Raw genomic sequence first — 14,155 nt, forward strand, 5'->3', positions numbered from 1 at the left:
TCCCTCTCTGAAAATAAATAAATAAAATCTTTTTAAATATTTTTTAAAAATGTGAATCTAATCACACAACTCCCAGGGAGCCCTTCAGGGGATTAAACGTAAACACGAATGAACAGACAAATCAATGGAATAAAACAGAAAGTCCAGAAGTGCACCCACACGTAAATGGGGATTTAGTCTGAGATAAACCTGGTTGCACAGATTGGGGTGCAAAAGATGGGCTGTTCAGCCAGTGGCGTTAGACACATGGACCAGTGGGACCGAATGGAGAGTCCAGAAGGAAGCCCATGCATCTGTAGTCACTTCGTTGTTGACAAGGGCACCAAAACCGTTCAGTGGGGCAAGAACAGTCTTTCGACAAATGGAGCCAGGACACTGACAGCCACATGCAAAGGACGGAATGTGGGTCCCTACCTCACGCCACGTACAGAATTTAACTCCAACTGGATGCCAGACCTCAGTGTAAGGGCTGAGCCTATTCAACTCTTAGAAGAAAACATAGGGGTCAAGTTTCATGGCCTTGGACTAGTCGACGGTTTCTTAGACATAGAATATTAAAAGCTAAAGCTATTAAAGATAGATAAATTGGACTTCGTCAAAATTAAAAACTTTGTGTGTCAACAAATGGTGTCGGGACAACTGGCTGGTCATCTGGACAGAAAGTAAAATCGGGTTCAAACCTCACCCAGCACCCTAAGGATAAACTCCAAATAGATTTATTTTTAAGATTTTATTTATTTCTTTTTAGAGAGGGAAGGGAGGGAGATAGAGAGAGAGAGAGAGAAACATCAATGTGTGGTTGCTGGGGGCCGTGGCCTGCAACCCAGGCATGTGCCCTGGCTGGAAATCGAACCTGCAATGCTTTGGTTCACAGCCCATGCTCAACTCACTGAGCTACACCAGCCAGGGCCAAATAGCTTTTTTTAAAAAATAGTAAATATAAAAAAGTTAAAATATCCAAAACAAATATGTGATTACTTTTTTCTACGCCTCCTTTAATGGGAGGGCCCTTTTATTTATAATGGAAAATTCGGAAGCTATATGAGAAAAGATTGATCAATTCATCTGTATAAAATTTTCTCAAAAATTCTACATGAAAGAAAATGCTGAAGAAAAAATATTTGCAACTCATCTTGCAGAATAATCACTAATTTTTCAATATATAAAGAGTACTAGAAATCAATAAGACCAACACCAACAGCCCACCTGAAAAATGTACAAATGATATAAACACAGTTGAATGAGTTACAGAAAAGGAGATGATAACCTATGGGCCCCATGAATATATCCAAACTTTTCATATTGCCCCTCACCATTAAAAGTTGCTCAAAATCACTCTCAATAAAATAAATGCAGATTATTTTTCTCTTATCAGATGGGAAAAATCCACTTTTCTATATGGAAACAGACACTCTCATACATGGTAAATGGTACGATTAGTACAATTCTTACAGAGAATGACTTGACAATGCTTATTAAAATAAAAATGTGTTTTTGCTGGCTGGCATAGCTCAGTGGATTGAGCGCAGGCTGCGAACCAAAGTGTTGCAGGTTCGATTCCCAGCCAGGGCACATGCCTGGGTTGCAGGCCATGACCCCCAGCAACTGCACATTGATGTCTCTCTCTCTCTCTTTCTCCATCCCTTCCCTCTCTAAAAATAAATAAATGAAATCTTTAAAAGAATGCGTTTTTGTTAGTGTACTAGTATCGATGATGAGTGAATGAACCGACGATCTGGGCATAGCAGGCTGGGCACACCACCCATATTCCTCACAGCCCTGGGAAGTGACATCCACTCCAGTCGCCGTGTGAGAAGGTGACGTGAAGTTATAAGAACAACCCTCGGCTGACCTAGAAGACTGAGAGGCCACCCCCAGGGGAGAAGGGACCTGTCAAACACGGTTCAGTCTGGCTCAAAGCTCAAGCGAAACAGGAGGGGTACCTCACGGTCATCCCCGCGTACAGGAAGGAGATCCAGAGCCAGCCCAGCAGCAGGAACAGCACCATGAGCGGGAAGGCGAAAATGAACCAGGAGCCGAAATTCACCACGTCGCACTTGGGGAAGAAGCTGGAGGAAAGAGGGCGGTGAGAGCCAGCCGAGGCCAGCCATGGGGGGCTGGGGGGAGTCTGTACATGCACATAGAAAAACTAGGGGGAGTATGTTAAATATTGAGTGGGACGAAAAGTAGTTCAAAATTTTAATTTATTTCTATATTTTCTGAGAGTTCTATAATGTGCCTATTACATGCATAATCAGAATAAACGAATAAAATGTATTTAGGGAGCAAAGCCTCAGGAGAACATTCAGGGCCACTGTTTCCCTGTCTCCCCCAGACCCCCCCGCTGCAGAGTCAGAACCCCACGTCACTTAGCATTGCTCCTAAATCCCTTCCTCCTGCACCAGAAGGTCCAAGCCTGTGCAGTTAAATGGTGCATATTATTTGCATATAATTTGCATGCAATTTACTCCCAATCCTTCACATTTGATATTTTTACTCGCAGCTCCACATTTCCCCCCACCTGATTTCTTTTAAAGTTGGGACAAAGTTCTGCTCACACCAGGGTGGGCAGACAGCCCGAAAACTTTCTGACAGCAGCTGCCACCTCCTCCACCAACCCCACCCCCCAGCTCAGGCCCTGCCTCTGAGGCGCCCAGGCCCGCATCCTTCCTGTCCAGCCCCTTCTGATTGAGGAGACCACAGGACCAGGGCAGACTGTGCCCACATCTGAAACGGGGCCCGTCTTGGCTTCCAGTGTTTTAGTTGCCAACCCAAATACCTTGAGGCACAGCCAGATCTTGCTCAAAGAACAGAGACGAAAAGGCAGCAAAGGTTGGCAGTGAGCTCAGATCAACTGGAAAGATACCGATGCCTGGCTCCCCTCCCACACCCCCCGAATCCGAATCTCTGCAATCCCAGGTGTATTTTTCCCTCTCCCCCGGGGGCTCTGATAAGCACCCATTGGCTGAGAACCACCTGTTTCTATCATCACATTGTAAACATAAGGGACTTAAGAACTGGAGAATATAGCAGAGGTTTAAGGTTTTCAGATCAGCTCATGAGGCCAAACGGGAGTGTGCTTAACATTTCTCATGAAAGTAATGTCGATGACCCACAAGTGTAGTTAGTACCCACTAACGTATACCGCCCCTGCTCTGGGCTAGATCTCCACCCTCCTAGCAGGCCCTCGGTTCTTCAGTTGAGTAGCAGGTAAAGACACTGGCCAGTGTGCAGGGGGGCCATGCTGAGTATCAAAGACTTTCTACTGTTATCTGTTTGCCAAACGCTTCCCTTGGCATTCATGCGGACAAAACAAGCCTCTGCCCATCGCCATGGCACAGGAACCTTAGAAACCCTGCCTCTCAGAACCCTAAAATCTGCAAATCTTAGCACCTTGAAATACAGGAATTTTAAAAACCTTTGCGCTAAGAGGCTTGCAAGGATGGAATCAACGTGTCACGCTGTCCGAGAATCCTCTTATTCTCATGCCTTCCTCTGTGTGAACAGTGTCCGTGATCGGGACACCTGTCCTTCTGGCAGACCCCTCTCCACTGCTGGCCCGGGGACACGGTTGCAAAGCTTCTCACTGGCTGCGACAGCCACAAGCCAGCGCCTCCATCTGGGGTTTTTGAAACGGATGCCACATCATGTCCCTTTTTTGCCCTCAGCTGTCCACTGACTCCTCACTGGGTCTTTACAATAGATGCCTTAGTCTGGCCCCTTCCTACCTCATCTCCTCCCACAATGCCCTCCACTTTCTATACTCCCACCTTGCTGGTCTTTTTGCCATTCACCTTTGCATAGGCCATTCCCTCTGGAAGGCTCTTCTCTCCTGTGTCCACATAGCTCACCCCCTCACTTTTGCTCAAATGTCACCTTATTAGAAATGTCGTGTATCTGTGACCAACCAATATAAAACACCACCCACTCCTGTCCCTCTACCCTTTATCCTGCTTTATTTTACAGCTTATCACACCAACATATCCCATATTCATTTGCTTTTTCTTTTACTGCTTGTCTCCCCACCAGAATAGAAGTCCCTTAGAGCAGAGACTTTTCTGGGTTTTGTGCCCTGCGGGGTCCCGAGAGCCCGGCCAATAAAAGGCACTCGAGACACAACTTGCCTGGATATTAAATGGAGGGAGCGGGAGGAAGAGAAGGAAACTCCAGGGTCAGATAGGGGACACTTGCTTTTACCTCTTGAGCCCACCAAGCAGGATGAGGTTGGGGGGCGTGCCTGTGATAGTGGCAGTGCCCCCGATGCTGGCTGAGTAGGGGATGGAGATGAGGAAGCCCTTCCAGATGTTTCTGCGACGTTCCTCCTCTCTGGTGGAGCCAGCTGGAAGATCCAACGGAGCCTCTGCCTCCTCGCGGCAGTCTTTGCTTTAAACAAACCCGGAGAGAAGCCGCTCAGAACACACTCAGCGCTGCTGGCCTCACGGGGAAACAGCTCGTGCAGTGCTTGGTGGGGACCACGGGCGGTCTTTCGAGAAGGTAATTAGGCACGGGCCTTCGAAACCTCTAAAAACGTGCAACCCTTCAGCTTAGGTGTTCTACTGTAAGAATTTATCCTAAAGAAGTAATTGGGAGCCGTGGCTGGCATAGCTCAGTGGATTGAGCGCGGGCTGCGAACCAAAGTGTCACAGGTTCGATTCTCAGCCAGGGTACATGCCTGGGTTGCAGGCCACAGCCCCCAGCAACCGCACATTGATGTTTCTCTCTCTCTCTCTATCTCCCTCCCTTCCCTCTCTAAAAATAAATAAATAAAATCTTAAAAAAAAAAAAAAGAAAGAAATCATTGGGTGAATGCCTCAGGTGTGGGTATAAGCGTTCATGTGGTGTTAAATACAATACATTCAGAACAGCAGAAATCTCCGTAAAAAAGGGCTCAGCTAAATAAAGACGGTCCTCTTTCCGGGTGGAACGCCACTGCAGCCATTAAAAACCGTGATTTAGATGAGTGTGTTCAGATGAGAAGTGCTCATTATAGAAAGTGAACAGATAGGTAATAGCACTAGTTTTTTATGTTTAAATACTCACATATTTCACAAATATCTGAGTATGAAGAAAAGTCTAAGATAGTAATAGGCAAGGTTGTTTTGGTGCCTTTCTCAGGGCTTGAGCTACGGATTTTTTTCTCTTGTGTTTTCTGGATTGCGTTCCTTGCACAAAGCGTTCCGGGAAAGCATGAAATCAAGAACTGTTAATCACATAATTAAAAGTTATGCTGCTGACATGAATGCACTGAGGGGGAAGATGTTCGGCACACTCCATTAAGTGCGATAATGGCATAGGTAGCATTATCAATATTTTTATTTAAGGAAATGTATTTATGCACCCAGAGCGGTAGGAAGAAATAATCTAGAATGGTATTCGCTTATCTGTTTTAATGCCGAATATATTTTTTGTTGTTTAGGAGTATTTTTTTACTTGCGCAATTATAAAATGTTCATAAGCCAGTGAAATTAATAATGGCTCCGGTGCAACCAATTAAAAATGTTTAAAAGATCCTTCAAATACCTTCTGGCCTTAATTGCTACCTGAGGGACCCTTTCTCCAGTGGGTGATGGGGACATGGCCTGGCATTTGAAAGGACACAGGGAAGCAGCCAGAGACCTTTGTCCTGACTTCTCAGGGCGAGTGGCCTGCTCAGGGAAGGGGGGGGCTCTCTCAGCTCTGGGAACCCAGCTGGGCTGAGCCTCACAGCGGGAATGAGGGAGCAGACAGGGCCCTGGGACTCATCCAGTGCGACCCTTTCTTTGTTCTGATGGGGAAACCGAGTCCGGAGAGGGGACGAGGTCTGCATCCAGTGGACGGGGCTTCCATCTAATGGACGTGGAGTTCCAGAGAGTGGAGTCAGGTCTTTCCAAGAAACTCCGCACAAGCCCGGCGTAGGCAGACATTGAAAACTGATGCCCAGGCTGCACAGTAGTGAGTGCTGGGCCATCACCACCGAACCCGTAACTCAAAGCCGGACTTGCAGCTCCCAAAGGGTGCTGGGAAGGAGCTTGGGCCGTGGGATAAGACAATCAGATGCAAGGTCAGGTTCCTTCTTTGCTATCCCTCCATCAGCTCCCATCTCATTCAAAGTCAAGGCTGCATCAACGGCCTGTGAGGTCCCACGTGCTGTCCCTCCACTATCGCCCTTTGCCATACAGACCATCTCTCTGGCACCACCTCCCATCACCCACTCACCCAACACCAACCGCACAGGAAGCACACGGGCTTCCCGTCTGCGCTGGACTCTCAGGAACTGTGCACCTGCTGGTCCCTCTGCTGGGCCTGTAGAACATTCTACAGATCCCCCCTGACCCCTCACCTCCTACAGGTGTCTGCTCAAGCATAACCTCCTGAGAGAGGCCTTCCCTGACCACCCATTTTAAAGCTGCCCCTGGCCCCCTCCAGACCGCCTCCCTAGCCCTCTTTTCTGCTTGGTTCTCCTGCATAACTCTCACAACCATCCGACATACAATGGATTTTACTCGCATGTGTGTTCCTTGTCATTGGGACGTAAGTTCCGCGGGTCTGAAACTTTCTGTCCCTGTGTGGCTGCACCCCAGGTAGGGCCGGACTCATCCCAAGCTCTCACTGAATACCGCTGAGTGAATGAAACAGGCCTGATCAACACCCAGCACGGCTGAGAGCAAGTCCCTCTACTTCCCACTGTTTCATCCCCATTAAACCAAGATAACGAGGCTTTGGTCACAAGGGCCACCATCGTGCACGGAGGACCTAGCAGCCTGCTTTGTCGGTGTTGTCCCATTGAATCTCAAAACAGCACTGTAGCCTGGCTGGTGTAGTTCAGTGGATTGAGCGCGGGCTGGGAACCAAAGTGTCGCAGGTTCAATTCCCAGTCAGGGCACATGCCTGGGTTGCAGGCCACGGCCCCCAGCAACCGCACATTGATGTTTCTCTCTCTCTCTCTCTCTCTCTCTCTCTCTCTCTCTCTCTCTCTCTCTCCCCCCCCCCCCCCCCCCTCTCTAAAAATAAATAAATCTTAAAAAAAAAAACCAGCACTGTAAGTGGGTCCCCATATCATGTCCACTCAGTCGGTGAACCTCACTGGGGCTCAGGAAGGTTCAGCGACTTGTCTAAATGACACAGCAGGGGAGGGGCAGAGCCAGGGGTCCAAGTCAGGTCTGTGGGGGCTCCAAACCCCAAGAACTTAACCACGTTGTCACACACAAAGGGCACCGAGACCGGACGTGCCATGGGTGTGAAGGAGCTCCCTGACTCACGTAAGTGTGAAGAATTGTTATTGCCTCGTAGAATAATTTCCCCTATAGGGCCTCCCAACCCGGTCTGCACCCTCTGCTCCTTGACCAGCATACGGCTTGCGCTCTGCTGCTCTTCTGGGCTCACCCTGGAGACCCCCACCCCCTACCAGGACTCTGGGGGTTTAGTGTACCCAGCTGCCCTGACCACATTTTGCATTTTTAAGGAGCCTGTGGAGGTCTATGCCTAAGCCAAAGGTTTAGCATAGAAAACATGGGCGATTAGGTCATTCGGAGGAAATTTCAGAGGCGGGAGGGAGGTCGCCGGCAGCACGGAGTTCTTGCTCCTCATCTGCTCGGACCCAGCACTGGCTCCACTATGACTTTCACCAGGAACTCACTCTTCTGCGCTGGCAAGAGACTGCATCTCCGTGGGCACGGTCTGCAGGCCTTTGGCGTGCGCAGCAGCTAGGAGGAGAAAGCGTGATGGCGTTAGTGTCGTGTGAACGGGGCAGGAGTGCGCCCACTCTTCTGTGGGCAGCCAAGAGCGCTTCTTCGGGCTCCTGCTCCGCCAAGGGTCCCCTACTATTCGTTCCATCAGATAAATCAACACGTCCCTCCACACTCCATCTCCCTGGCCTGCCCATCTCTGTTTGGAGATGACCTCAGAGCTGCGGGCAGGGAATTAGCTGCAAGACTGCTTGACGGTTCATAACCCAAGCCCAGGCTTGTGCAAGCAGCCACTGCCAAAGAGGCATCTGGGAAGGACCAGCTACGAGTGGTAATGGATCAGCGATGGGATGGGTGGCCCCAATCTCCCATTCACTCATTCAAAAAGCATTTATTGAGCACCTACTATGTGCTATTGACTACGAGCTTGAGGTACACAGTAAACAATATACAACAAGGTCCCTGTCCCCATGAAGTGTATGTTCCAGAAAGGGAGACAGACAATAAACACATAAAGAAAAATTCAGGTAGTGATGAAAGTGATGGAGGACATAAAACTGGGCCATGCGATGGAAAACAGTTGGAGGGTGGGGAGGGAGAGCAGGTGGCTTGCTGTCATCAGATCAACAGAAAGACACCATGCGCTGATGGCATTTGATCTGAGGCCTCCGGGACAAAGAAGAACCAGTCCCATGAGCAGCCTTGAGACGACAGTTCTAGGCAACAGGAACAGCAAGTGCAAAGGCCCTGGGGTAAGAAGCTTAGCAGAACTGAGGAGCCGTGAGAAGGCCAGTGTGCCGGGAAAGCAGCGAGTAGGGAAGGCCTAGGGTAGCCAGGGGGTGGGAGGGGTGTAGGCAGAGGTCCGCAGAAGTCAGAAGGTAACTCGAGGACGGCAAACCTTTGCAGGACTTAGAATCCAAGATGGACATGGTGTGATTGACATTTTGCAAACATGTCTGGGTCCGGCGGGGAGAATGGACCACAGAGGGGCAAAAATGGGAGCTGGGAAACCAGTTCCAAATCTGTTGTGCTTTCCAGATAAGATGAGGATGACCTCACCGGGCTAGAGGCCATAGAGACGCTGAGAGTGCATAAGCTGTGAATGTGTGTTAGTCCCTTCTGAGACCAGAGCTTGGCGCAACCCGCAGCCCAGGCCGGAACATAGTCGTATAGACCCTGGCTGGGCACTCCAGCCATAATGTCCCTGAGTGACAAGACATGACAATCCATGTTCTTGTGGACCTTACCTTCTGGTCAGGTAGACAGACCAGAAACAAAGAGTCTACAGTATGTCAGATGGCAACAAGTGCCATGGAGAAAAACTAAGCAGGAAAGCAGACCAGTACTCTGGGATGGGACAACTTTTTCAAAGGAGGGTCAAGAAAAGCCTGGCTGAGAAGGAAACATCGAACAGAGGCCTGAAGGTGAGAGGGCGAGCCATGCGAACCTCCGGGGAAACAGAGAGCAGGTGCAAAGGCCCCGAGGTGAGAGGGGGATGGTGTGTCCAGGAGCAGAAGGGAGGCCAGTGGGGCTGGAGGGCCCTGAGGAGGAGGGGAGGAGCAGGAGGTAAGATGAGAGAAGCAGCACGGGGTGAGGGAGGTGGGCAGGAAGATGGCTGGATCACACAGGGGGCTTGGGGATTGCAGCAAAACCTTTGGCTGCTCCCCTGTGTCAGGTGGGAGCAAAGGCAGGGGCGTGGTTGAGGAGATGAGTCAGGATAGCATCTGACTTTATTTTAAAAGTATCCCTTGCTTGATAGGTCAGCCTCCCTGGGAGCCTATGATAGCCTTCTGAAGACAAGACACATAGAAGGGATTAAAAGTTCCCGGACTGAAATCATCACCAAGGGCAAATGAACCCATCCCTGGGTGTTGGGTGTGTGACCGGCAGCTGGACACATGGGTTCTCGATTCAAATCATGGCTCCATCGTTTACTATGTGATCCTAGGCCAGCAGCTTCCAACCCGGGCCAGTTCTCCCTCCCACAGACACTGGGCGAGGTCAGGACACATTCTTGACTGTCACAACGGGGACGCAGAGGGTGCTGCTGTCACCTAGTGGGTGGAGGCCAGGGATGCTGCTGAATATCCTACGATGCGCAAGTCAGCCCCCAACAACAAAGAACTACCCAGCCAAAAAGGTCCGCAGTTCAGAGAAACCCTGGTTTAGATAAATCTGTTCATCCTTCTGTACTTCAGTTCTTCAATGCAGAAAATGGAAGTAATAATTTTCCCAGGGTTGTCAAGGGGGCTGAGGAGTGGACCCATTTGCTCTGGATTGAAAGTCTGCATCCTCCCGAAAATGGGTGTGATGAAACCTAGCCCCCAATGGGGTAGTTTTAGGCAGTGGGGCTTTGGAAGGTAATTAGGTCCTAAGGGTGGAGCCCTCACAAATGGGGAGAGTGAGTGTCCTTATGAAAGAGACCCCAAGAGCCCTCTTGCCCCTGTAGCTGTGTGACGACACAGCGGGAAGGCAGCCACCTATGAACCAGGAAGTGGGATCTCAGTGGACACCAAACTTGCTGGCTCCTTGACCTTGGACTTCCAACCTCTGGAACTGTGAGAAATAAAAGCCTGGTCTATGGGATCTTTGTTACAGCAATTTAATGGACTAAGGTACCATTTAAAGCAGGGACTGACAAACTTCTTCTGTAACAGGCCAGAGAGTAAATATTTTAAGTTTTAGAGGCCATATGGTCTCTGTGGTTAACTATTCAGCTCCGCCATGCTATCATGGAAGCAGCTACAGACAATGTGGAAACGAACTAGTGTGGCTAAACCTTTATTTTGGGGCACTGGAATTTGAATTTCATGTAATGTTCACATGTCCCCAAACATTCTTCTTCTGATTGATTTCAACCATTTAAAAATAGATAAACTACCCTTAACTCACACAAAACAGGTGCTGGGCTGGATTTGGGGGGCCGAAGTTTGCCGGACTGCGATTCACAGAATTTCACAGGAATCCGAGCACCCACAAGGGCTTAGTTCATGGGGGTCACACTCTTCAGAAAGAGCATCAGAGTGGCCCCCGATGCCTGGACGTGGTCTGATGCAAACACACCACGCTGTTCTCTTGTTGGGCCTCAACGACCTTCCACGTCACTGACCTCAGACAAAGTCACTCTGGGACCGATAAGATGAGCCAGGGCGAGGGCGCTAGAGTTGGCTTAGCACAAAGCCCAGAAAATACCGAGCATCCCCGTGCTTGCGAAATGCATGGCTGCTACTTCCTTACCGGATCGCTGGCAGCACCCAATCTAGAGCGATCCCTTATCCCTTAGACCCCCTCCACACGACCTGACAAGAGCCCGAGTCCTGGAGTCCTGGGTCCTACGAAAGGTCCTTTCTTACCACACCCCCTGCCCGAGGGGATCAAGCTTGCCCTGGTGTGTGCTCTTCCTCACTGCGGCAACCTGTGGACGCATTTCTGGGATCCTCGGCCTTGTGGGCTGGGAAGGTGGGGCTAGACTCCAGCCCCCGCTCCTTCCCTGTTGCACCCGGGGACCTGGGGAAGCCAGAGCCTTCTGCTCTCCCCTCTGGGCTGCCCCCTCCCCTGTTTGTATCACGAGGGAGCAGGATTCCTTGCTAGCTGCCTGTGTTACGTCGACTGTGCCCAGGGCTGGCCCTGCTGACCACCAGCCAGGGTCTGAAGGCTAATCGCAGGCCAGTTCACCCGGGGCTGAGGGGACGCAGGCCTCAGGGTTCCCGTGGTGGGAATGCGTGTCCACGTGAGATGCATGCAGCCAGAGGCCAGGGCACTGAGGCGGGAGGTGTTAATAGGACACCGATGCTACAGGCAAAGGTCGCTCCCCAGGGGATGACCAGACGGGAAGAACTCTGACCCAGTGACCCCCGCTCAGCCCCCACCCATTGCTCGCTCACTCTGTCCCCTTCGCTCCACAGCCCTGGGTAAACAGGAGCATTTCCTGAGAATGCCCAGATCCCGCCCCAGGGGTTCTGGTTTAGAGGCTCTGGGGCCTCAGGGTTGTTGAAAAGTTCTGCAGGTGATCCTTTTGGAAAGCTCTGGGATGAGGACCGCTCCCCTGAAGTTACAGATTGGGAAACTGAGGCGCCCAAGGCTGCCCACACCCTCAGAGGGAGCATGTGTTCACCAGTGGGCCTCAGTTCCCCCTCCCGGCCCCTGTCACTCACCCACGCACCCTGGTTGCTGCCAGCACCTGAGCTGAGGAGCGATGAACGTGTGAACCATAGTGAAGGAACTGGCCTATTCCATCCTTAATTACACACATTTATTGAACACCTACAGTGTGCCAGACACCTACTGTGTGCCAGACACCTACTGTGTGCCAGACGGTGTTCTAGGGGGACAAGACCACAGCGATGACAGGGACAGACACAAACCCCTCTGCAGCTGGGAGTCTACAAGGAGACGGAGAAGTAAACCCCTCTCAACCAGGAGGCATAGGAAACTTCAAGGGTGAATCACAGTGTGGGGTGTATTACTGGCTTCTCTCGATTCCTGGAAATCTTATCATGGTTTTTATACAAACTGCCACACAGTAACTGACCCCTTCCTACGTTCCTGGTTTTCATTTCTCAAGTAAGTTTCACAATATGTGTGAAATGGGAGGGGCTGTCCTCATTTTCAAGTTGAGAAGAGAGCCCCCACTCCTGGTCTCGTGAATGAAGAGCAAAGGAGGAGGGCCATGCTTAACCCAGCCTCAAAATGGCTTTCTGAATGCTCGCCCCTTGGACCTTCCCAGAGGGAAGGCGTGCGTGGCAAGAAAGAATGGCAGAGTTTAGATTCAAAAGCCAGGCGGGCCCCCAACAGGCTGAGAGACATTGAGCCAATGCTTCCCCATTCTGAGCGGCACTTTCCTCCTCTGCCAAATGGGCGCACGGAGAGGGCCACCCCTGCAGGGGAGTGGAGGATCGAATGAGAACACGCAGGTAGAAGGATGCTAAAGCAGCCACCACCCGCCACGGTCCCTCAGTCCCCAAAGCAGTGCTAGCAGCAGGGCTGGGTGAAGGAACTGAAGGAGAAGCAGCAGGCTGCCCTCCTGGGCTGAGGACCCCTGGGGACTTGTCCAGCGGGCCCCACCCTGCCCCAGGCTCTGTCTCGCTCCAGCCCGGTGCTCAGGAGCACAGGCTCCGGGTTCAGACAGAGCTCAGCAGCTAACGCACCGTGTTCCCTTGGGCAAAGCATTCTGCCCCTGAACCTCAGTCTCCTCATCTGTAGATGGGGGTCGTTAGGAAGATTAAACGAGCTAATAGGAATGAAAAACTTAGCACAGTGTCTTTAGAAAATGAAAGCGCAACATCATGGTTGGTGTCGCCGCGGCTGTCCCTCGTGGACTTAAAGCCCCGGAGCCTCCTCGCCCCCGACCTGGCTCGCTAACAGCTCCTCCTCTCCCTCCACCCCTGTCCTCACCTCACCTCACCTCACCTCACAGAGCTCAGGAACTGGGTGAAAGGCAGCGTCTCTCTTTGCCCTGAAATTAGCATTGTTTTAGGTCTCGGGGCCGATCATTAACCAACCGTGGCTGTCTGATTCCACTGCCCACAAAGGCAGGTGGCTGCCCGACCTCCCGGGGTCTCCTGCCTCCCGACACCCTGCAGCCTAAGAGAGAAGACCGAATCGCGCTCTGTGCCCGGCATCGAGTGTGGCCTTGGGCAGCCCTTCCTGGGTGTCAGACTTTTTCTTTATAACAAGGGACTTGGCTCTCAAACTTTTGGGGGGCGGAGGCCACTAGACTCTGAGAAAAGATCTTGTGTTGGAGGCGGAATAACAGAGGGTAAGAGCCCAGGCTCTGAAGTCAGCCCGTGTGGCTGCAAACCTCAGGGCTGCTTTGTCCTCTTTTACTGATCGGAGAGAGAGAGAAGGAGAGGGGGAGAGAGATGAGACTCAGTTTCCATCCTCGGAAGGGGGTCAGTGCGAGCTGCATCTCACTCAGACGTAAGACCTTAAGAAGAGTCTTTGCATAAAATAAGCGCTCGGCAAACATCTGTTTGTTACTTGGAAGCTCAGTGGATAAAATGGATAAAGCAGTGGCAGCTGGAGTTGAAATAGGAGAAAGACTCAAGTCTTCACTATTTACCGGGCAGCTCTCTTGGAGCCTGAAGACTCAGGGGAAACAGTTTGAGGACCAATGAAGCAGATACTACAAGTAGGGATCCAGAAACTATGGCCCTTGGGCTGCATCCAGCCCACAGCCTGCCAGCTGAGAATCATGCTAACATTTTGGAGTGGCTGGGGAAAAAATCGGTAGGAGAATATTTCACGATGTAAACATGGTACACAACTTTCATTTCAGCACCCACGAATAAAGTTTTATTGCAACACAGCCACGCATGTTCGTTTATGCATCGTCTACGGATGCTTTCTGTCTGCAAGGGCAGAGTTGATAGGTGGTGACAGAGGGGCCGGCAAAGCTTAAAATAGCTACCTGGTCGTTTGCAGAAAATGTTTGCCTGTCCCGGCCCTTAGAGCACCTCTTCCCTTCCACGTGGAAGGCTCTGACCTTGCCT

At 50.9% G+C, this 14,155-nt stretch overlaps 1 protein-coding gene across 1 annotated transcript in view; it reads right to left on the minus strand.

The window, feature by feature from the left end:
• Nucleotides 1-14,155, minus strand: part of SLC13A3 (solute carrier family 13 member 3) — a 60,738-nt gene that overhangs the window by 21,539 nt on the left and 25,044 nt on the right. The window contains exons 4-6 of the mRNA XM_028524412.2: nt 7,616-7,682; nt 4,198-4,383; nt 1,944-2,069 (exon numbers count right to left, since the gene is read on the minus strand). Coding sequence (XP_028380213.1) covers nt 1,944-2,069; nt 4,198-4,383; nt 7,616-7,682 — 379 coding nt within the window. The remainder of the gene's footprint in view (nt 1-1,943; nt 2,070-4,197; nt 4,384-7,615; nt 7,683-14,155) is intronic.

This window comes from Phyllostomus discolor, chromosome 9 (assembly GCF_004126475.2).
Source record: "Phyllostomus discolor isolate MPI-MPIP mPhyDis1 chromosome 9, mPhyDis1.pri.v3, whole genome shotgun sequence".
NCBI classification, from domain to species: Eukaryota; Metazoa; Chordata; class Mammalia; order Chiroptera; family Phyllostomidae; genus Phyllostomus; species Phyllostomus discolor.